Below are 24,485 nucleotides of genomic sequence, written 5' to 3'. Positions count from 1 at the left end.
TACGAGACATAATGCATTTTACTGTAATTCTACAGCTCTGATTTAATATAGAGGCAATGAAGATAAGGCTTTATGCAAAAGGTCACTGCACATGGTTAAGTCAGTAATAGCCATGAAAACCCTATCAATTCTAGTATGGAGCTGCTATCAGAAGTGAATCTAATCTGCTGATCTTTTATTTGTGCAATCAGATGAGCATCAGGCATGGCTCCAGTATAAACAATCAAAATGCTTCAGAGATCCAGTGGCCCTTGATCCAAACCAGCATCGTATATTGCTACTCCACCTCTGGCTCAAGTTGGTCAGTGATCACCTCAAAGGGAAAACAAACCCTGAAGCATGATTCCTAGTGTTTTTTTGGTCATTGATCACAATTGATTTTTGGAATCAATACATGGCATGTTCCACTCTGAGTTAAAGATTTCTAATGTTATCAGACAAAACTGCAGTAATTGTAATGAACGAGGGATGGACTTCCTGAAAGAGTATCAAAACACACAGTATCAGTCAATAACAATCACAGCATATCAGACTCAGTTATTCCATCCAGTCTTGCTCGGCTCTCTTGAGTCCTGGAGGCTCGTTTCACCAATTTTGCGACATGCCACCTGCAATTTGCAACACAAGATAATTTCCTTTTACGTTAATTTGGACACGCTTCAGCGATCAAAACAGACACAAACTATGGATAAGAATGCAAAAGCTCTGTAAGAGTTGCACATGTATCTGCAATTTGCCAGAAAGAATCATTTGAGAATTGTGATAGTGCCACTGTCAGCGGGGCCCCTGCTGATTCTTGATTCGAGAAAGATGTTCATGAACACAAACCTCCAGGTTGTGAACATAACACACAGTAGCTATATTATTCAGGCCTCTTGCATTGATAAGTAAACCCTCACAGTTTAAGCATGCGACTGAACTCTGGTTGACACATCCTCACAGGCCTTTGGGCACTGAGGGATTGAGGTCGACTTATGGACCAACCAGTATAAAGGTGTTTGTAGCACTACAGCTGATAAACAGGCTGACCTGGGGGTGTCGGATAGCTGTTAGCTGGAGGTTGACTGAAAGTTAATGAGGGAAAGGGGACGAATCTAAGCTGCACAGATGAAGTGCCACTCTTTGAGGGGGATTTCCAAGCACGATTTACCCAGAGAAACCCCAAAGGTCAAGTCATTAACCCCTTATTGATAATTCTTAGAAGTTCAGCCCTCAGGCATCAACACTTTGCCAAACAGTCATGCACTACCAATAAACAGACTTACTACTGTGGATAAATCCATCCATGCGTCACATGTAAACAAATCAGTGTTTTTATGAACCATACATCAAAGGTTTAGGTACATTATAACAAATTATGCATTTTAATGCTCATATAGAGTGTACAGAGCCTTGATTGTAAACATTGACAAGGTCACAGCATGCATACTGTACAACATAAAAATAATGGTAACATGCATTCTGTGTGCTGATTATCACATTAATTCAAACACAAACCTCCTTGTGCTAAGCAGCAACATGAGCATGACTTGGCTCTGTAGACTCTAGGGAATTGGTGTGAGCCATTGTAACTTACTCAAACCTCATGGGCATGATTGAAAGCGTGAGGTTTCGGAGTGTGAGAAACACGTGAGAGAAGTTGTTGAGAGGACAAAACAGAAAGAGAGAGTCAGAGAAAAAGGGAGACAAGGTCTCTTGTTTCTTGCTCTCAGAGGCCCAGCTGCTGCAGCTTTCATTATTCAAATAGTGCAGCATGACACTGACTTAATACAGCTATTGGTAAACACTGCCACATGAGGGCCTGTGCCACAAACATCAACTTGACTTGTGCTGCCAAGGCAAATAAGCGAGTTAAACGATCTGCTGTGAGATAAATAAGGAAGAGAGATTGAAAGAGATAATGTGATAACATTTTACAAGTCTCTCTAGCACATTAAATACACTGTATTCGCAATTATTACATGGTTACTTGTTTACACAGAGACTGAGCAACAAACTGCTGGAAAACAACTAAAATCTTAAGTTTAATTACGTTATCATATAGAGCTCTTGTGAAAGTTACATAACAAAATCTGACTTTCAGATCTCTTTGTTGTATGAGGTCGTATTGTTAAAGATGTTTGTCAAAAGATGAATTATTGTTCAGTGTGAAATTTAACTTGCTCAATGCTTTTAGTGTTCCCTCTTCACTCAGTTTCCTGAAGATTAATAGCTGCGTTTGCCTTGTTCGTATTCTTCTGCACAAACTGCACTCATCGCCTCCATATGTAAACAACTCCACTGACACGACAATCTGATCCCTGTGAGTGGAGTTGTGGGTTTCAGCAGAGGTCACTACCAAGCAGATGACCCCTGGGTCACAGAGGGTGGAGGAGGGGCTTTAGGCAGTGAGGGTATTTCTGTCTTGTTCCCTACTTGTGATTTCTAATGTTCTAATCTAGAGGGTGCGTGAGAGCAGGGGATTGCCAACTTCCCTTCCCCCACCTCCCTGCGCTCCCCCTGGGGAAAACTGGGAGCTAAGGGCTGGAGTGGGTAAGACGATGTCCAGACTCTCGCCGCTCAAACTCATAAAAACAACCATCATGAGAGGCGATTGTTTGCAACGAAACATCACTGTAACAACACAGACATGCAGGTTCCTTTGGGGGTTTTTATGTTTGGCTGTACGAGGAAATTCTTTGCCAGGTTTAATTGCCATGAGCCTGAAAGACAAGAAGAGAGATAGAGAGAAAGAGAGACACAGGGACAGATTTAAAGAGACGGAGTGAGACTGATTGCCCGCTCCCTCGCTGTATATTTGTGATAAGTTCAAGAGTTCAAGATCCTATCTGGATAGTTTGTCTTGTGTTGCTAACCACTTGACGCCACTCTGCCAACCAGTGCTGGTTTGGGGTGACTGACCATGATACGTAGATCATAAAACCTCTGCAGTACGGTGCGGTTCAGCTTGAGTTCATGGAGGTAGTCTGAGAGAAAGAGAGAGAGCAAAAAGAAGGGGAGAGGCAAAATTAAGCCAGCAGCTGTGCACCAAACTTTACAAACGCCAGTTTAACTCCACCTCTGCTGCACACTGATCTGTTTTTAGAAATTGAGATAACAAGCCCAAAACTGTGTGGTAATACTTCATATTAACTTCACCAGGGGACGAGAGCACTCCATTTTATTCACTGCCCACTAATGAATCAGCACATTTACCGGTCCACAATATATTTGTTGTCTGCACCTCCCCATCTAAACATCCTAAAGCAAAGAAAACAAAGGTTCCCATTGGACCAATAATGAATAAATAGGTCCCATGTGACCACAGGCCAAGTCCCATTTTGCTCCATCCTCTGTTTGTTTTCCCCACCATTGTAATTACCCCTCCCCCCTGAAAAAGCCCAAACTACCCAGCGGTAAAAGAAACCCAACAAACCCCAGGACCCTGACTCAGACCCATAAAAACACGACACAAGAGAATAGAGGGAAGGGGGGTTGAGGATTGTAGCTTATAGGGGCAAACATGGCATGACAGCAGGAGGGGAAAGCTTTGGGCATTCAGTGCATGTATGTGTGTATATGTGTGTGTGCGTGTGTGCAAGGGAACAGTGCCTTTACCCCCTTCCTCTGGCTCTGACCCTGGCCCCCTGCCAGCAACAGTCACAGTCTAATTACTGAAATCTGTGTGCCAGCTAAAGGCATTGTAGGAGTCAGCATTGTCTGGGGGCCCATGAGAGCAGTCACTATTCATCCCTGGGTGCCCTCTATTTACTGAGGTGGAACGGCCTTTACAAGAAATCTGTTTTGGAGGGAGCAATGTGTTTGAATGAGTCGTCTGAGACCGGCCCGCTAAATGATACAGTGTGACAGTGTGTCACTGTATTGAATTAGGCAACCAGCCTAAACGAGACCGACTGTGGCTCCACATTGTCATAGTCGGCCACAGCTAGATACTTATCAAATTAGTTGCTAAAAGTAAGATATTTTGCATTGATACTGTTCTATTGAGTCATTGCTTGTTTTTTTCGCCGGACCAGTTCCTTGTAGACCTCTGAATTTCCATTGCGCCCTCTTTGCATTTCAATACAAAGTCTTTGATACTTTATATAAATATTCACCATAATTGCATTCATTTTTCGCCTTTTACCAGTAAGAGATGCCATGATGTAATTTTTCCCTGCGTGAAATCCCTCCGCTGGTATCCAGATTAGAGCGCTGCTCCCATGTTAGAGCCCAGCAGGGAGGGACTGGCTAAAGCTTAGAATCCCCAGCCCCATCTTTATCACGCTCATGACTGGATTTATTAAACCTAATGCGGTTAATCTGCTTGATTTTCAGTGTAAACCCATTAGGGGACATGCTGGAGGTAAGATAACGACGAGGGGAGATGATAGAGAACTCTCTCTGTTTTCAAGTACGAGCCAACTTCTGTGCGTTTATCAGACAGGCTGTGATCTTGTCAAATGCAGACAACTGTCATAGGTCAGGGTGTGCCAAAACAATGGTGTTAGGCCTCTTGTTATCGCTGAAGCTGGAGTTATTTACATCAGTGTTATCTCCTTTGAGCCAGCTCACGCTTGCTCGATGTTTTCCTGAGGAAACAGTGAAAACAGTATCATGAGGCATTTTCATCTGCAAAACAACCTGGGTTTATATAAACATTTTCCAGCGAGATAGGAGGGGAGTCGTGGTTTGCAGACATCTCTACACTGCAATTGTGACAAGCTGGCAGCTCCATGCATGTCAAACCCAAATGATCAGCCATGTTATAATGCTCAATAAGATGTAATAACATAGTATGCTGGTGGCTTTCGGAGTGGTCAGACTGCCGTTGAGGGCCCCTGCATGCTCTTGCCCGTTGTGGTGAATTTCAGCGGCTGCACTCCGTCTGCTGCGACCACAAGGCTCACCGCCGTCTCTCTCCGGCGTCACAGCCGTTCCGTAGGCAGGGCCCATCCTCACCACACCTCACCACACCACAACACAGCACACAGTCACATGAAACCCTCACACCCCTCACAAGTCTGCAGAGCTGCTTGTTCTGGTGTGCGTGCCACAAAAAAACACCATGGTGACACTTTCACATGCTTGTCGTAAGAAGTTTCACATCAACTTCTGTGGATGATACTGCACTTGTTAAAAAGTTTTAGTTCATGTGTGGTGTCTGGTTCAGGGAGTGGATTATTTAGATTAAATTAAATAACTGTTTTTTTTAACAAGAAGGTCACTGCTAGAAAGCACAGTCATCTATAATCAGAATAGACATAAACGTCACAGGTTCAACTCAAACACATCGCATATAGTTAGCAAACAGCGGTTCACAGCTCTACATGGAGCACAAAGTGAAATACCAAGGAATTAAGGTCAACCCCTGAGGCCATAATAGCATTTGTAGGTGAACTATTGTACAACAAACAGCATTAGAATACAAGTGGTGAGCTATTTTTATCACCACTGCTGGAGTTTTAATCAGTTTAACTATTGGGCTGGACTTGTCAAAGACAAATGTTGCACACGACTGCACATTATGCCTTTACTTTGTTTTTCAGCCCACCCTCATCTCTGTCTGCATTTGAAATTCATTCATCTGTCTTGGAAGAGAATTATTTATGAGAAAATCTGTTCACTGGAATGGCTTGTCTTGTTTTTGCTTTGCTGGCTCCCCTGATGCAGTTCTGCTGGGACTGCCTGTCAGAATCACTGGTTTTTAATTGTGCCAAAACACCAGATACAAAAAGTTAGCTGCTTTTGAAAACAGGAATATAATTACAGCTACATTACAGATATTATAATAATCCCTGCACAAAATATCCACTGTCCCATTTCCCCAAAGTTATTAGTGAGATTCTGTGTGTCTGTTGTTTTGTTTGTCTTAAACATGGTTTTCATGTCCTCCCATGGTAGGGTGGAGGTGACCACAGGTTAATGATGAGCAGCCAGAAACGAGACGACTGGAGTGTGTTTCCTTCTCTGAGCTTCAGTCCCAGGTGGTTCTCTCTTTGAGAAGTGCAGGTTCAAGAGTTTACTCACAGTCCTCTGGGCAACCGCATTAGCCAATCGGCATGCAGGGATACGGAGAGTTGACTGGAGGTGGCCGCTGCTGGGACGGCAGTGTGTGAAGAGATGAGGGGAACTAGTTGGTCAACGTCTGGACTGTCCTCTCTGAGGGACAATTAAGGAGAAAGAGAGAAAGAAATATAGATTGAGATGGTAATATAATAGCAACATTAAAGAAAGTCTATGTTATGCTTATGCCTCGTCTGACTAACAGGAAGTCGGCTGTTGGTATAGGCTACTGTTAGCTTTCAGTTGGTATTCTCCTCTCCTTTCGTTACCTGTGTTACTGTTTTGTGAAGGCACTGTCACTATGTGAAACCACAACCTCCGAGGTGGCAACCTACACGCTGAAACAAGTTGCCCTTACTCTAACCTGGTTGCTAATGGTACAAATGCAGCCGAGCTAGCAACTGTTAGCTTTTCTATTGCTGGGATATAGCCATTTTAATGCCGAGGCTTGCCTCCTGACATGCAAATGTTCCACCAAAACAAGTTCCTCTGACACTATGTTGCAAAGGCACCATCGCTGCATCCTGGGCTTAACATCGCTGAACTCCATTGTGATTGGTTTAAAGAAATACAGACAAGACAGAGCATTTTTCCTCTGTACCAGAATGATAATAGGTTCAGCCAGACCTTTCTCCAGCGCTGGCACGGCCCTAAAACGAGGTGTGGAGATAGGTCTGGTTATGCCAGACTAGCTCACAGCTATTGGCTATTGGGATGAATAATGTGCAGCTATATTTAATCACTGTAAGGGCTCTCCCAGGGACTCAAACCATTTGGTAACCATAAAGTCTAAAGAATAATGCTCTTAAAGTTTTGTAGTGATCGCAAAGATTGGGGTTGGACTGGGAGGAGAGGAGAGGAGCCAATCTACGACTTTGTTTATTGCCATCCAAACTTGGCTCCACCAGCCAGCCCTGTAGCTCATGCAATTGTTTGAGATGAGCTGGCAGCCTGCCCAAAACTGGAGTAAATCAGCACTGTCAGTCAGCAACAACAGCCAGCAAGAGAGGGAGGGGGAGGAGGGCAAGGAGCGCATGTATGTAAGGATGGAGGTGGGGGCGGGGGGAGGGGAGGGGTTGAGAAGTTTAGTGTGTTTGTGTATGTGATAGACATACAGATAGTCAAGGAGTGTGGAAAAACAGGGCCAATAAGGGAGAAAAAAAAGAAGTGAAGGAGAACCAGGGAAGTGGGGGATGGGAAACCAGAGAAAAAAGTCAGAGAGAGAAAGAAAAGGAGAAAGAGAGGGAGGGAGCGCCCTGGTGCTCTGTTGTGAAACATGAGCTCGGAAAAACTGCCCTGAGTTTAACACTCTACCCAATGTTTTTGCAGTTGTTACTGTTTGGAGGAGGTCCATTGCGTGAGCCGACACATGCACTGAAACCTTCGCACAAACACACACACACACACACACACACACACACACACACACACACACACACACACACACACACAGTTGTCCCAGAGCCCCACCCCTGGTGTGCTGGTTGTTTTTCTTCCTCGGCCTCATCCCTCTCCCTACACTACTGTTATCAAGGTGAGGTGTGCTAACAAGACAGGCTGCCTGCCTGACATCTCTGGCGCCCTGCCAACCTGCTAGGTAAAAAAAAAAAAACGCACCCACTGAACTGGCCCGGTTCTGTAGCTCGGAGGCTTTATCCAGCCCTTTATGCGTGCTGCCTGCTTGCAAAGACAGTGCGTCTGGAAACTGGGCATCGGGCGAGCTCTTCTCTCATTACTGAACACCACAGGCAGTACCAGTGCAGAGGGCTCCTCGTGTGTCCTCAGGAAACCACAGTGACTGCTTATTTTTATCTAGCTACAGGAACCTTTTTCCTGCCAATTAGTTCCCAACAATGACCCCACTTGTTTATGTACTGTCTATTGAGTGACACCCCCCATCATAATTAGGCTGGGCTTGTGTCTTTCTCAGCTACATGCCAAGTGCATGGATTTTCACACGTGGGGAGAGACAGCTGCCTGCTGCGTGCAGGCTTACAGGGTGTATCTTTTAATTGGGTCCAAATGGTAGTGGACAAACTATGAAGATTTTGAAAAAGTGATAAAGTTGGAAAATGTAGAGGGGAGAACAATAGCCAGCAGGAGACAGAGAGGACAAGTTCAGCAGGTTCATGTGCTGTGCTTGGAGGATTTAAATCCCTCCCCTTGACCACAGGATACTGCTAGTGTTTGTGAGTCAGAGATTTCAGTTCTGTGCACGCATGTGTGTGTGTGTGTGTGTGTGTGTGTGTGTGTGTGTGTGTGTGTGTGTGCTGTGTGTGTGTGTGTGTGTGTGTGTGTGTGTGTGTGCGCGTGTGACACAGCTGTGAGGCCGCAAGTGACTGCTGCTCAACAAAGCACTGCGCTCTGCTGGGTTGCTCTTGGTAAACAAAGGGAACTCACAGTGCTGTGTAGTGATTGCCCAACCTCTCCTTCAACAGAGAAAGTAAAGAAAAGAGCCGGTCGAGCACAGCAGATTAAAGGAGAAGTTAGAAACGGAGCGTAAGCAGGGAGTTTTAAAAGTGAGAGAGTGACCCAGTTGCAATAGCAAAAAAGAGTACTTTTTATTTAATTATCAGCTACCAAGTAACAGATCAATTTCTGCACGCTCTCCTCTCAGCTGTGATAGGGTGGCCGAGCAGAGCAGAGCAGACTGGAGGAGGGGGGTTAGGGATCAGGTCTTTGCCAGGGGAGGTCAGCTGTGTTCAGTCACAGCAGAGAGAAGGCAGGTGGGGGTTGGTTGCTGAGTTGCTGCGCCCACGGCATGCCCAGCTGAACCCCGATCAGCCCTTCTCCCCCTGCACAGCGACATGCAACACTGTTGGCTTAGCTGCTTATTCCCATGACAACTGCCTGCCTGAGCACCAGATGTGTGCAAAGAGGGGAGTAAGAAGAATGGAAAGTTCAAACATTTCTATGGCTGAGGCTGTGACGTTCCTCAGCCTTGACTGAGACAAGTAGGAGATAAGTTTGGTGTCAGATGTTTTCTCCTCATGTATTTGCAGATTTATAACATTTCCCAAATGCACAGTTAAGTCAGTGAGGCCATCAGAAATGCATTTTTTCATTTGACATGAAGCGTTTATGTAGACAATGGTATCTGCAAAGTAACTTTCAACAAAGAAAAAAAAAACCTATAGCCTAAAACTATTTCCATTTAATTGAAAGTAAAGTTTTACTACTTGCAGTGTTTTGGTGCTGTCAGCATTGAAAGAGAAGGGTTAGGTAGTGTGTTTGGGTTGAGGACTGTTAGAAGTATGGGTGACGGGAGTGGCTGTGGTGATGGTGGCTCAGACATGTCAGATATTATCTTCATAGCTTAACTATGTGATAGACATCAGACACAGCTCAAACACGTGAAAAGAACGAAAACAAAAAGAAAGGAAACAAAACCCCCATCAAACCCAACAAGACTGAAGTATCAGCCATGCTCATGCTCTGTGAGGCTGTACTTGGAGACAGCTAAATGCTAATCAGTCAGTGTGCTAACATGAAATGTGACAATGCTAACATACTGATAATTAGCAGGGTTAATGTTTACTATGTTCTTCTATCTTAATTCAAGATCTTAGCATGCTAACATTTGGTAATTAGCACAGAACAAATAGCATACAGCTGAGATTGATGGGTATGTTATTACCTTTGCAATATTATGGTTGTTATGGTCGTAAGTATTAAAACTTGACCTTGTGAAGCCATTAGATCAGAGGATCACGAAAGTTATTACAATTCATCCTGAGAGGGGCATGTATGTCTCTACTTAATTTCAATGCAATCCATCCAGTAGCTGTGGAGTTTTCACTATAAACCAAAAATGGAGGAAAGGTCAGTAGGATTTATCACTGAATGTACAAAATGTAATGGCAATCCATGAATTCTGTCAAACCTCTTGTCTCTCTTATTTTGGACAGGAACCCCTGATATGTACATCACTTCCAGTTGGAGCTGCACCTTTAGATGTGATAAACAAGCTTGCTCACTGATCTAATGGAAGCTAAACCCAATTCATTTAGCACTACTTTAGCAAATTAAAAGAGTCATAAACTCATTAATGTAATTTCAGACTCATTAAAATTAACTCCACATTAAATTATAGCTCAATGAAAAGGGCGAGCTCACAGGTGATCATTTAGTAATTGCTTGTGTGTGCTGGAGTGAGGATCCACTTGAAGAGGTCTCAAGGCTTGGGGGGAGAATCTGCGGCTGGTGGTGCGGAGCAGGTGCTGAGGTGCCTGTCAACGCTAACTTGCTGTTATTCTCTCTCACGCAGCTACTTTATTCACTTAGTGACATGACGCACCACTTTAGCACTTTAGTAGGAGGGACAAATTGAAGCTGTGGTTGAATTCGTTGCACTCTGTGACTTTAGCTCAAGCAGAAACTCCTCTTCAGTCTGCCACAGAGCCTGGCAAGTAGGAGTTAACAGCGTAGGCTGCAGTGTTTTGATTGGCTTTGCAGACATAAACAAGAGCCGTACTTGTTGCGTGACCCTTGGGCCTGACCCCAGAGATAGACGCTTCTCTAATGGGTGTCTCTTTCAGCTGGCGGCCAGGCCAGGGGAACAGAGGAGCCATTGTTTGGGCCAGGGAAAGCCAATGCTCTCCCCATTAAAGTGCTGAGCCTAGAGGAGAGGCTTGTAGGAGCCATGAAGCCGAGGTAAACGGCAAAGGAGGCAGGGGACATCCTTGGCACGCTACTGCCATAAGGTTAAAATTTAGGATAATATCTTAAAAAAGCAAGCAACCCCCTCTGCAGAGATAACACTAGGTCCTCAAGTCACATGATCTTAATATGTTATGACAGTGGTATAACTAGCACTGTTAATTAGCTCCTATTAAGGCTTGAAATTCCAACACTTAAAACACCTAAGAAAGGATAAGGAGGGGGGCACTGAACAGTTGTGCAAGCTAAACCAACCGTGACTCGGGTTGAAGCTGTTGTTCTGTTTCAACCACATCCTCTGGCACACATCATTGTATGCATGCGTTTGTGACGGAGGGGCCACAGACAAGGGACTTTTTCTTTTGCTTGAAGTGGCCAAACAGGTGAGTCAGGTGTTGTGGAGCAAATGAAACCGTACCTGGCATGCACAACAATGGAAGTGCCACGCGTCAGCCCTGAGGGATGTGACTGTAAGTTGTCTGGTCTGTTGAATGACAACAAGGGCGTGATTGTGAGGATGGATAGGAAAGTCCTAAACATTTGTATTGGATAGATATTAAAAAAAACATCTTCCATAGAAATGAATACACTGTCTTAAACACTGAGTAGACTGCACTTTTGCACTTAACACAGACCAGCAACACACACTAAACTTTTATGTTTATATGTGTCATGAGTGATCAATCACTCCCGTGTCTCGAGGGCATCCATGCTGCAGTGTAACTAATCTGCAGGCTCAGCAGCATTGGCCTTAAGCTTTTAGAAAGTAACAGTAATGCAGTGTGAGGTAACTCTTCTTTACTTATCCAGTTGTCTTGCACCACTTGCTTGTATGCGTATGTGTAGAGTGCAGACAACAGTTATTAGAGAGGGTTGGAAGCCCCGTTGCGCCCAATAAATTAATGACCTAACAGCGGGAGGGATGTGATGGTCACAGTCTCTGCCAAACGCCTGGCCGGCTTTGAATGCCTGGCTAGCCTCAGACACTTGGCTAATCCATCAGTGGCTTACTTTCACAATAGAACTCCTTAAAATAAAAGCTCAGGCTCAAATGAGTGTTAACAGAGCAAAGGAGGGAAACTCATTCTTCTTTTGTAGCTTTTTTTTGGTCAGTTCCAGGTGTGAAACATTGGACTCGTTATAAACCTATAACTAGAATTTTATCTCTGTAAGTTTAATTCCTAACCTATTGTTCCATAGCCATCACTGCAGTGGTATTTCACTCACATGTTTTCTCCGGTTTTTCTCACACATTGCCAACTGAGATGCTGTAATGTAATATTGTCATCCAAACATAAACTTGACTCAGCTTGACACCTTCAATAAAATTTTATTGAAAAAAAGTACCAATAAACAACAAGAAATCCAGAAAAAAGATTTGTAGAGCAAAGCTCCATATGTACAGCATATTGCACTACATAACAAATTGTCTTTACTTCCATATTATATCAACAACCAAAAAATATATATAAACACAAAAATGAGTGCACAGTAGAGTCTCGAAAACACACAGTCAATGTTTACAAAAATGCTACATTTTCGCTGGGTCTCATTTCTTGGTATAACAGAGAGTGTGTGATAATCAAGACTTCGTTGAAACTGAGCAGTTAAAGGCATATTCCAGGGTTTTACAAATACATGTACATTTTATCTGTTCTGTAAAGAAGGGCAAATATTTCATTGCTATCAGCTCATTAGCCAAATTAACCACAACAATGAATTATTTTGGTTTGCTTGGTTTTGTTTATACACCACGATGAGATGTGCAAGGAATGTTGCAAGTTCATTTTTATATAAAAAAACATGCCCTTGATCTCATGGACTTCAAAAGGATCCTACTCGCATTAAAAATTATTTTACAAGCATGAACTGTCCTTATAAAAACAGAACCCTTCTCTTAAGAAAATACATTTTAAAAAGTTAAGAAAGACCATGAAGAAGAAATGTTATCGTTAAAAAAAAAAATCAAAATCAAAACCTTCCTTGTAAAACTTCAAATTTATATAAAGTGGACTACAAAATTCAAGACACTGACGGTTTCCATAAAATACATGTCCCACTCTCGGGATTCTCCACACTCACATATAATGTGATGAGTGCAGCTTGGGAACCTCATTCTAACAAAAATTATACAGGGCACCACGGTGGCTTGTTTCCCTTTCCAATAAATCAAACAGGCCATTGATCCAAGCCTACTTGGTCGATGCACAGATATATACGTCTGACACATGGCAAGATTAGCCCAAGAGAACAATCCAGAGTATATACTATACATTAACACACAACAGATAAGGGACCCATGGGATCTACAGAAACAAAGTACTTTCCAGTGCATATTGATTACAACACAATGATCAAGATTAAAGAATTGAATGCATAAACTAACGCCCTGTGACTCGAGAAGAGTATTTTCTGTGTGTTTTGAAGCATTTCTAATACCATATGTATCGTTAGAAATGGGTGGGATGGGTGATGACTCATTAATTATAAAGCAAAGGTCATATCCTGTTGAAAGGTTAAACTGCATCGAAGCTGCTGCTTTTCTAAACCACATATTGTAAATCTACCCATTATGACTGGTGAGAGATAATGAAAAAGGTCTGAATTGGTTGGGCCCATCCCTGGAAAATCACAAGCTTTTAAGTGAAATACTCTACCCAGAATATATTTTTTGAGTATCAAACACATGTAGGCTTCAAAGGTGAGGTTTGTAGTTTTTCTTTTTCATGAAGAGCTGCAGCTGTGGTCATTGTGAATTTTCTGTCAGTTATAATGTTGTCTAATAGTAACATTTTGGATATATGGATGAATACACTACTTCCTCTGCACAATATTGTCCCCATCAAATCTGTGAAGTTCTGACAGATGACCCTGTGGAACCAACACTGAAGTCCAACTTAGCATGTATGCATGTATGCAAACTGACCATAGCTGTTGTTCTTCATAAAGGGTCTAATTTCTTACAGCCTGCAGGAGACAGACAAAAAGTAGAATCTGGGTTGAGAATCACATGAAACAAACCAACCTGCTCTGCACAGAGTCAAACAACTGAAGTCCAAGACTAAAACAAAAACAGGAAAATAAGAAGTAATTGCACACACAAGTGTATACAGTAGAAATGGGCAAATGTACAAAAATAAATAAGACGGTAAAAAATAAATTACAAAGAAAAATGAACCGATGAACAATACCCATGTAATAAAGGAGCAGCACAAAGAGGACGCCAAGAGCCAATGGTGAGACGGGGCGCTACAGGGACTGGCTCAGCGTTCAGGATCCGCAGGAAACTATAACCACAACAACACTCAGTGCACCTCACACGCCTACTACTACATGCTCAGTAGCCCCCGTCACCACCACAGTCAGCAAGTCAGCCTCAGTCTCCTCAGTCAAACTGTACCTTTATGTGTGTGCTAAGAAATTGGCCAAGATGATTTTTTTTTAAAACTGAAATGAAAATAAGAGACTTGACAAATACCTCGGGAGGTTTCATCATAAATAAATGGGTGAAAACACTGCTTTTCTTCTAACCATGTAACAGATTCTCAAGGTTACCAGTAGCCCACACAGTCCGTCCCTGAGACATCTTTAAGAAAATGAGAGGAAACCCTAATTATGCAGTGATAAACTTGACACATTGTAAGGAGCAAGTAATTACAGACCCCTGATATGTACTGCTCCTTGGGTCCAAAAGTTGGCCTGGGTTCAGCGATGGAAAACATAACAAACAGCATCGTCAACAGTGTCTTTAAACATATTCATATTTCAACAATAATTACAGTCATTTTCACTTTTGTCTTTTTGTAATTTGTCTGCTGAGTCAGTGGTGCTTATATGTACTACTAATGTCCCCAATCTGGATCTGAGCACCAGAGACAACACAAGATCAGAATATAAAATTATGTAAAACCCCATAAAAGAAGCCTGAGAAGATCTGTTTCACAGATTGATTATGCAGTATCGTTTGGTGTTCAAAACACATGGACTGTGAAAAACAAACCAGGACAGAAACCTTTCAATGGAGGCACGTGGCTCTAACTGTCTACTGTAGCCTGAAACACTGGTACGAGAAATTTCCAGAACCCAAATCCAATCCAGATTCCAGGCTGCGTTCAGTCGGGTCTCAACATTGATTATTTGTCTTGGACATAAGAGTGAATACATCCGAAATGTTGTGGCAAGAAAACAAGTTAGAACTGAAAACCTTCATACAAGCCAGAGGTTAGCTTGGTAACTCTCTGAGCTCTTGAAGGGTGTACGTCTAGTGCAAAAACAGTGGATCCACAGTTCCACTTCAAGGGCATGGAGGTCTGAAAACAATCACATGAAACGAACACATCTAAAACACAGGGAGAACTTAAACTGAAGAAAGAGTATCTGGTGTTCTCACTAAAATTTAAATTTGAATCATTACGGTAGACTTGGCCAAATAGTTTTCCTAAGTGTTTATGTGCTTTACTCTAATGTTAAAATTTAGTGCACAGGTACTAGACCTCCAAAATGCATACAAAACTCACCATAACAGAACTTAAATCTACACATCTTTTCATGCATCTTTTCACAGGTTTGCTAGCAGTCACCAGGCTTGTTAACCAGTCACCGATGTTCAGTACTGCTAACTCCACCCCATTACTTTACAAACTAAATCAAAATGTTCTAATTGTTTGACATGTAGCACATGACTGGAGAAAGGCTTGCCTTAAAACACGGGTGCATGAAAAGATATTCAGATTACAAGTCAAGGTGTGCAGACTTGATCAAATGATACTGAGGGATCATGTTCAAACTTAATACCATACCGAAGAAAATGGAGAAGTGAGAAAACAAATAAACGCAAAATTAAGAAAAATAAGAAAGATAAATGTTCCATTGAGGTGAGGTGCAAATTGCTTTGTTCTGAGAAGTTGCCTCTTTGGAAATTAGTAAATCAACTTGTCTGGTCACCTGGGAAACTTCAGAAAAGAAAACCTAAAATCATATTTCCTCTCATTTCCTAACCATCTCATCTTGCCTGTCAAAATTGCTCAATACTCATTCTGGCAGAATACATTGAATAAGGCATTCCCAGGATCTGTGGAGGTCATTAAAGATGGATACATGTTGAAGTGCAAAAAATGTAACAAGAACAATGTACTGTACAAAACTACTACACCACACGTATACCAAAATATGAACATTGTCCTGTGGATGAATCTCGGAGAATCATGGCATCTTCTTGGAAAGAAAAAAACACAAGACCTTGTATAAAAGTTGGTTGTCTCCGTCCCGCGGTGACTTTTTGTCTCCTTTCTTTTTCCGCCCCAAAAACAGACCCGTGTTAGATTTGACAGTGCCATTAGCAGTCCAGTTCCTCAGATAGATGAAGAAAAGGGGTATAAAGGGAGGACCCCCTCACCTCCGTCCCGCTCCACCTCTTCCAGCAATGAACCCCCTGTCAAACAGAAGGCTGAGCAGAGCTGCGCCCAGGCGCCACCACAGCGGCCCCTGGTTCCTTTGGTTTCGATGATACTGAAACAACAAATAAAGACGATACAAACGCAGGTTAGTGCACTCTTCTGAAACTAGTGAAACAGTCACTAGTGAAGTTTGTGTTGGCTGTGATGTGGGCTGGTTGACAGTGAGCGCAGTGAAAAGGGTCAACTGAGAAGAGGGTACGACAAAACCAGACACCGGAACAATCCTGATATTTTCACAACAGTCTGCTTCTGTCCCCAGCAATACTTATTAAAGAGAGGCCTCCCTTTGTGTGCGGGATCCCTGCACAATCCGGGTTTCCCAACAGACACTCTACAAGCTACAAACACATTCATCATACAACCACATTTTTTCTAATCTTTCTGGCAGAGACCAGCAGCAAGTGGCTCAGGAGGAGACTCTCTCAGGTTTGTGAGCCAATTGGATTGTGTGCGATTAGGGGGATAATGCTATCTCTGCCATTGAGAAGCTGAGATAAGATAATTGCACCAAATGGGATTAGGGAGCTCTTGATGAGAGGCAGGGAGCCTCTGGAAAACACGTATCTGCACACAAGAGAGGTACAGTAGTCCAACAGCTCATCTGCAGACGAAAGGCAGACTCCGCCACGCCTGATAATGCCGTGGCTATTTTCAGGCCGTAAGGGTTGTAAACTGAGAGAGACTTTTTCATGACAATGCACTGTGTACTACATTCTGTTACTGTTTACAAAAACCAAAATATCTAAAGGCCGAGATTAGATATGCCATATTTACATGACTGTTAAGGTGGTGTCCAAACATTGACCTAGCTACCAGCCACAGAAGTGCCATTGTGATAAGCCTCTGGGTTTCTATACTCTTATCAATTTGTGGTGAACATTGCAGGGTGTTGCATAAGCTTTGCCAGGTTCAAACTAGCATGTGTGTAACTTACTACTCGCTTTTTGTTCAAAAGAAAAATCAAGAAGTAAAAAAAAAACTAATCAAAGACTGCTGGGAATCTTTATAAAACCAGTTCTGTTTTCTATAAGAATCTTAACTGGGGTTATTCTGATAAGAACATAATAAAAGCATAATGTTTGCTTCATATAAACATAGGCAATATTTATATGCAGCACAGGAGCTGGCAGCCAAGGTGGCTTGACTTGATAAACACTGGCATGTCTTAAGTCTTTTAAATCTAAATTATATGAGAGACTACAGTCGCTTACAACTAGAGTTTTAATGTTAGATAGTAAAAGCTGCGAGAGTGATTTGAGTGAACTGAGGGATTTATTACGCAACAAAGCTTGTGTATTAACTTCAAGCTACATGAGAAGCAATTAATCTTTATAAACAGAAACAGAATGTCCCTTTGACAGTGACCTTTTGCCCTCCACTCTACCAAGCTCGGAGACAAACAGGGAGAAAGAGAGAATGAGAAAAAGAGGTGTGCACAGGCGTGTCGCAACTTAGTCATGAGTCACGCCACCAACTGTCAAAATGAGGCACGGGCTCTAAATTTAGCCAGCGATAGAGCAGCAGAGTCTAGCCAGATGCTCAGTGTCGTCACTCTGACACCAGCCTGATGTGCTTTATCAGTGTCCCATGCGGGCTGTCTGTCCAGCCAGCTGCTCAGAAGCGCTTGCCTTATCTCTTAAGCAAACAGGCCGGCCTCAATAGCAAGGACCACTGGATTAGTTACATCAGGGAGGAGACAAGGAGCCAAGGAAAAATACAAACAAAGAGCAGTGGTTTTAGATAATAGACAGCAGCACAAACGGACATCACCATGAACAACAATCATCACAGAACAATAAAAGTAAAAGTAAATATCCAAAACCACCTTTGTGTGTTTTTATTTCAACTCCACCCCCCATCCCCACAAGTGCTGAAAGGAGAGAGTGCCACAAACACTGGGTGTGTGCAGACCCACACACCCACACACACACACACACACACACACACACACGTAGGCGATATTCAACCCTGCTTTCAACACCTCCTATCGAAAGCACCAGGAGTCGTCTCTCTTAAAAAAACATGGGGATGAAACCTAACTCTGCTCCTTGCCCTGTGCAGGCCGGAGCAGTCTTCCTGCCATTGTGGCTGTCATTATTGCCGTGTCTCAAATGGCGGGCCGGCTAATGTCAGCCATCCTCTGGGGACCTCGGCGTCCCCTCCAGCCCTCTCTGACTGAGGAGCAATTTATCTGTCAGCATCCACCAGCACTCCTCTGCTACCTAATCCCTCTTTTTGCCGGGGGCGGCGGGCTCCCATGGAGAACACTCACAGCCACATTACTCCCAAATCCATCAAGGAGGTGACAGTCAAAGGCACTTGGATGGCTCAGGGACAAGTGTCTGCACTGAATGACTACAATCACCTACTGACAGGAGCGGAGAGGAATGAAAACTGACTAGCAGTACCACTATTATGGAGTGAGAGTTTTCGCACTGACTGTCAGAACATGTGATAGTGAGAGGTGAGAGACAGCCAAAAGCAGAAAAACAAGTATGGGTGTATTCATGCATGAGCCTGTACACACGCATACACAATACAATTAATTACACAACCAGAGCTAGAAATAGCAATTACAGAGACTTTAGTGGCATCGAGCATCCAAAGCCACACATCAGTGTTTGGGCAAAAAAAAAAATATCCCTCAAGCCACACACACTCAAACACAATAACAGAAACTTGAATGACAAGTGTCAACAGCAGCAGCCATACTGCTCTCTTTTGCAAGTTAATATTAGATGCAAGCAAAAGCGTTCTTCTCTATATTGTTTGCTCACTATCATTCACAGTCAAGTGTGTCTGTGTCACTTGTAGCTTCAGGATATGACTTCACAGGGACGTTCTCACTCTGACTGTCCTCTCTGTTGTTTACTCAACCAGCAAAAGAGGAGCACAAGCCACTTCCTCGTCCCCTGACCCAGGCCTGCCTTCGTGTGCGTCAGTAGATCCCACACATCACAGCAACCCTCCTGCCTTACTGTCTGACTGTCTGGTTGTCTGCCTCGCATTTACCAGTGTCACAATACATGAGTCATGCTGAGCCGCAGGGGTATAAATAACTTGATAAGCGCATGAGAAAATCAGAAACTGTCTCGCACTTCACACAGAATGAATAAAAAAAAAAAAATTATATCATTTCCTCCCATTTCCCAAAAGGGAGGTTTTAAGACAACTGAAGATGGTTGTTACTTGATCATTTGAGACTCATTTCCAAACCTCCTTCACTTGCTTATACCATCATTATGGATCCCACCCCCCTCTCTCTATGGCTGCGTAGACCTCTTATTTTGGTGTCTCCTGTGGCCGAGGGAAGGGGCTGACTGGAGCCTCCCTGGAAGCACAGCTGTCCCCCTCGGGGCTCATGTGCTGAGCTTCGCGTTACAACATGTTTACCTACTCCCGCCACTTCTGCTTTTTCCTGGACCTATCAGTATGTGTGTGTTTAAATGTGCCTTTGCTAGTTTGCTAGACTGTTAGCCACTTGTAACAAGAGACTTACTCTCAGCAGAAAATCTCTTGGGGGTTTATGTATATTTTTGATGTTGCAGCCAATGAAATAACGCGGTTGTACAACACAAGCAACAGTATGCAGCGCAGGGGATCAGTGGACAGTGTCACCCTGACCACAGTGTGTTGTTTGAGGCCAGGCATCCTACATGCCACTTGCCTCCACAGAACACTGAGGAAACATGAGAAAAGAGAGAGAGAGAGAGAGAGAGAGAGAGAGAGAGAGAGAGAGAGAGAGAAAATAAACAGGAAGAGGAGGTAGGGGGAGGGCCTGGGGTTGGCGAGGTTGGGGGAAGGGCAGTCCTGGTTCAGCAATGTCTTTGGCTTGGGGGTAGAAGGGGCGGGGGGGGTGGTGGTGAAATGCTGGGCTCCGTAAGTTCTGCATGTGCACAGGCTCTCCAAAACAAATATGGAGCAAACACAATAAAAGAGAGCAAACCTTTCTCACCACCATAAATCAACATGGGAGCTAAATATGAATAAAGACTGTGTAGATGAATGGTGTTGTTAATGTGTGGAGTGCACTTTTTTCTGCCTTGACTTTAACTCACGCATAAATTAAGACACACACAAACACAACAACGTCTACTTTGATGGCAGTAGAGGTATGCTTAATCTGCAGCATACTGCAAAGGCCAGTGGATATGGACATAAAAAGTAGGGCTACTAAAAATTAAAGGTTTGTGCGTTGTCCATGTACAACCCATATGAGATTCTGACATAATGAGCCACAATGAGATGATAGGACAAAAGTTAACAGTAAGTTTTAATTGATAATTGAGACCCACACTAAACAATTCCCATTGACATTAGCATACAGCTTCAAATAATCCCAGGGGGCACCAACCCTCTCACCTCTCAAGAAATAATAAGGTTTGAAAGGTTTCACTACTTTTTCATTATAGAACCAAGATGTTTTTATGGTGTTTTTATCATATGAGTTATGAATAAAATATTAAAGTAACTGATTTGTATAATAGGGCATCCTCCTGGCTTTACTGAATTTACATTTGCCAGCTCAGCTTGAGTGTCCCATCTATTCTAAAGGCTATCTGGCTAGTTACATGAAAGAGTTCTGTTTGTCCAGGGGCTGTCAAAGGTATCAATCTACATAGTTATACAATGTATAACACTTCTACATCAGTACTGCCGGCACACAACACTTCATGAAGGGCACTGAGTGGAGATTCGATTACTGCTCGGGGTATTATTGGCCAGTTGCACTTGTTTACAGCCATCAAACTAGAGGCCAAAGTGTCTGAGTTTGTACAGTCAGCAGGATGCATATTTCCTCCTCACCAGTTGTAGGTGTTCCCGGTGAAACTGGTCTCCTATCAGCTGGAGTTTCTGGCCAATGCAGGCCTCCACACTGCGGGCCACAGGTTGCTGCCGGGGAAGCTGCTCCATCCCGTTGTGCTCCCCTTCGCTTTCTTGTCGCCTCGCTTCCTGATCCCCAACAAGCTCAAAGTGTGCCGGGAAGTGTAATCGAAAACCTGCGTTGCCTGTTGAGTGTCAAGGCCGAGACTTATTATTTTGTCAACACCACAAAAATGTAAGTACAGCAGTGACACCTGACAGGGTGTTTTTTTAACTGTCTATGCTGATAATGCAAGTAGAAAGAGCAGCCAAGCACTGCTGAACGTGTCTTTGACCAATCGGAACGCTTGGCTTTAACCACAACTTTCACAGTTGTTGTGTTTCTATTCAATCGAACACTGTGAGTCATTAGAGAGTGTCAAGTCACTCACCCACAACAAACCCACATAACAGATTAGAGGTCAGTCGGTTGTCATGGAGATACTTTGGAATGATTACTTGTATAAGGCGCCAATGTAACTTTGCTGTCACTGATGATAATCAGTTCTCTTTACAGTTACTGCTTACGCAGGTAAGCACTTCTGTCACGTCGTTTCAGTTACAATGCCAGTCTGGCGCCTTTTGAATAGCAAAGCAGCTGGGTACACTCCATACAGACCATAAAAGCCACTGTGATGGTGACTATCAGGCGCCAGGGATGAGATCAGTGCAGCAACATTGTTACCCATTTCTCACAGTAAGTCTCACATTATAGTTTCGTGCTGGAGTTTTATAACACTGGTTATCACACACAAGGCAATGTTTCCTTTTTCTCTTTTGAAATCGGTATGTCATCAGCCTCACCGTAGAAGAGTGGTCTGGGCTCCTCTGCGACTCCACACGGCAGCATGCCGTTGTACGGTGCCAGGGCAGGGCCAGGTGTCTGCGTGCCCCGGTCTTCACACTTTATCTCCCGGAATGCGGTGCGCCAGCAGTGGGGGTCTGGCTCAAACACATCGTCCTCCTCATCGTCCATACGGGGGCACTATAAGATGAGCCGCCTTAAAAGTAACAGGACAGAGAAATAAAGGTCACTGCTGCAGCTGATTATAGGACATTTGTCTTCCAGTGAGTGTATGAATCAAAGGCATCCCAAGTTTTTACTTCACTAATGAAGGTGACCTTGGACAGGTCTGCATTAGGCCTGATGAGATGATCTCAGACACTTTCATTATATGTTCATTCCTCCAAAGCATTCATTATAGTTATAGACAACCTGTCTGGTTCATAAAGAGTGCCCTCAAATCAATAAAACCACAGTGGACAACTTGGGAAGAGAAAATGAGCAACCGGTCTGCCTTCATTTGTGGCAAAGAGCTCAGTGCTTATTTAGACAAATGGCTCTGTTCATCTCAGTGATCAAACCACACAATTCACTGTGGTCAGGAGACTCGGCTGAGCCACGGTTACATAAATGGGAGTTTGGCTTGGTTAAATGAGAGGTAGAATCTCTGTTGTCTGTGCTAAGCAGCTCTGTGGAAAGGAGCCAGACTTCATAAATAACTGTTCCATGATTACTAATTTATAAGGTAATATACTTTTACAGCAAACAATTGCAGGTATTAGTGCACATCTAAAAAGTTGACATTTACACAGTATGTAAACTTGATGACAGGAACAATAAAAAAAAAAGCATGATCATAAATCAATATACACTGTGGCAAGAATCTTAAGGAACACTTGGGAATATCTCCAGTGTCAATGATGCACTCCTCTCAGCCTCGAATCATACAGTGTGTCAAAGAGTTATCAAAATATGGGTGAAATTCAAGTTGCCTCACCAGCTCACCCCCAAGTCACCATCGAGTTGTAATACAGGGTTAGACTACTACCACACTTCCAAATTAGGGTCCACAGCAAAAGGGTAATGACAGTCTTTGAGGAAAATCCTAAACCGCTCTCTCTACCCTGGTCTGTCAGCGTGCCAGCTCCCTGAGAAGGAGTTTTCATTTCTTCACCCAACATAAGCAGATTGGCCTGCCTCTGGCATGCCCAGACCTCACAATATATCGTGTGCCTTCACAATAAACCCCGTGTGTAAAACCACTTAATGCTTTGTTTTGACAAACAAAGAGTAAGAACATGGAAGGGCTCAGAAAAAAAAAAAAAAAAAAAAAAAACATAGGCTAAACTTCCAGATACCAAGGGTTGCTTTCTGTACTGCTCTACTGGCCTGGTAGTGAGCTGAGTGTTTGTGTCAGACAGTGGCTCCCCCTGCTGCAAATAAAATAACCCCAACAGGGAGGGGGGATGTTGAGGGTGAGGATGAGGGTGAGGAAGTTCTCTCTTACTGACACAGTTTCAATCCAATGGCATCAAGAGCCTCACATCGCACCATTTCCATTATGCATATCAAGACTAAAATGACACATGGAGGTCGATTTTATCCAAAAATCGAGTTAATAATCCGCAGCCTAATAATGTCTGTTGTCCTAAGAAATAATTATATCACAGAGGATTATACAGTGATAAAAAATAAAGTTTAAAAAAAAAACACATTTAGAAGAGCCTACAACACACACGTCTAATATGTGTAATTACACGTTTACATGCGCAAACTCATTGTAATCTGTGGAGACACCGGCTGTCACTACATTTCAGTACAGACAGGCACACTCGCCGCAAAAAATAACAGCCATGAAGTCCATTCACCGACTGAGGACTACAAACCGGGAAAGCCGGTATAATTCAAACCTCTGCTGTATGAATGACCGGGCTGAGTTACACTAAATACTGCTTTTATTCGGACTGCTTTGACGCTTCAGTGCGGTGATAAACACGACACATGTCGAAACAAATATGTTGCAGCTGTTTCAACGACAACCGCGGCACGTTGTTTGTTGCTCCCTTTCTAAGGACACCGATGTCACTTATAAACCAGCTGGGGTAAAGTATTCAACGACATTTAAATGTGTTATTAGGGAACTTACCACGCAGGTGGGCTTCGTTGTAATGGCTGTCTTATACTCAGAAAAAAAAAAAAAACAGGGACGACTTCAATATCCTGGCAAATCAGGCGAGTTTAGTCCGTATCGCCTCCACGACTACTTCCATTCTGCGAGGAAAACTGCAAGAAGCCGATTTAATTTCGCTACGTCAGCTCCATACAGACTCCGCCCGCCCGGGCGTGGCGCTGAAAGTTAGTAAATAAACCTTCCTTAAAGGCGCGGGTGAGTCTGCCGAACAACTGTGTGCTTGTCGGCCATTAGCGGCGTCTGTCCCTTTAAGGCTGATTTATATTCGCGCGATGTAACCAATCGCCGACTTTGTTTTTATCCCGCCTTCTCCATCGCGTATTCAGACACGTGGACGGGAAATTCCCCGTAGCACGAGACCGCTTTCGCGCTACCGCTGTGCTCATCTGGTCAGAAACCTGTGAACTGCTGTCACCAGGAAGCTTTAGGCTACAAACACACATGACATTAAAGAGAAACTACTGGAACACCTAAAGGCTACAATGAG

The 24,485-nt window shown here is 43.4% G+C and overlaps 1 protein-coding gene across 4 annotated transcripts; it reads right to left on the bottom strand.

Moving 5' to 3' along the window:
• LOC127355566 (bcl-2-modifying factor) lies at positions 1–24,110 on the bottom strand. 4 transcript variants are annotated; one of them, XR_007881785.1, is made up of 5 exons: positions 23,954–24,110; positions 21,828–22,024; positions 20,967–21,169; positions 6,010–6,141; positions 1–2,966 (listed from the first exon to the last, which is right to left on the bottom strand). XR_007881785.1 is itself a non-coding variant. In XM_051386625.1 (4 exons), the coding sequence occupies exons 2-4, from the start codon at positions 21,997–21,999 to the stop codon at positions 6,121–6,123; spliced, it is 396 nt and encodes a 131-aa protein (XP_051242585.1). In that variant the 5' UTR covers positions 22,000–22,024; positions 23,954–24,110; the 3' UTR covers positions 5,671–6,120. The 4 variants fall into 4 exon arrangements, 3 of the variants coding, with proteins under 3 accessions (XP_051242585.1, XP_051242562.1, XP_051242572.1); XM_051386625.1 differs by lacking the exon at positions 1–2,966 and having other exon boundaries at positions 5,671–6,141; XM_051386602.1 differs by lacking the exons at positions 1–2,966; positions 6,010–6,141 and adding an exon at positions 12,019–16,212.
• Positions 24,111–24,485: the final 375 nt, after the last annotated feature.

This window comes from Dicentrarchus labrax, unplaced genomic scaffold (assembly GCF_905237075.1).
Source record: "Dicentrarchus labrax unplaced genomic scaffold, dlabrax2021, whole genome shotgun sequence".
Classification (NCBI taxonomy): domain Eukaryota; kingdom Metazoa; phylum Chordata; class Actinopteri; family Moronidae; genus Dicentrarchus; species Dicentrarchus labrax.
The sequence above is the reverse complement of the archived record's forward strand: the minus strand, read 5'-3'. Positions and strand labels throughout refer to the sequence as shown.

Bases quoted from the DNA above. Each gene is read 5' to 3' on its own strand.
- LOC127355566 (XM_051386602.1), bottom strand. From the start codon at position 21,999: ATGGACGATGAGGAGGACGATGTGTTTGAGCCAGACCCCCACTGCTGG. The intron at 21,170-21,827 runs GTGAGGCTGATG...GACACTCAACAG, and splicing joins GCCCAGACCACTCTTCTACG to GCAACGCAGGTTTTCGATTA. The intron at 16,213-20,966 runs GTGAGGAGGAAA...TTGTTGTTTCAG, and splicing joins ACCGGGAACACCTACAACTG to TATCATCGAAACCAAAGGAA.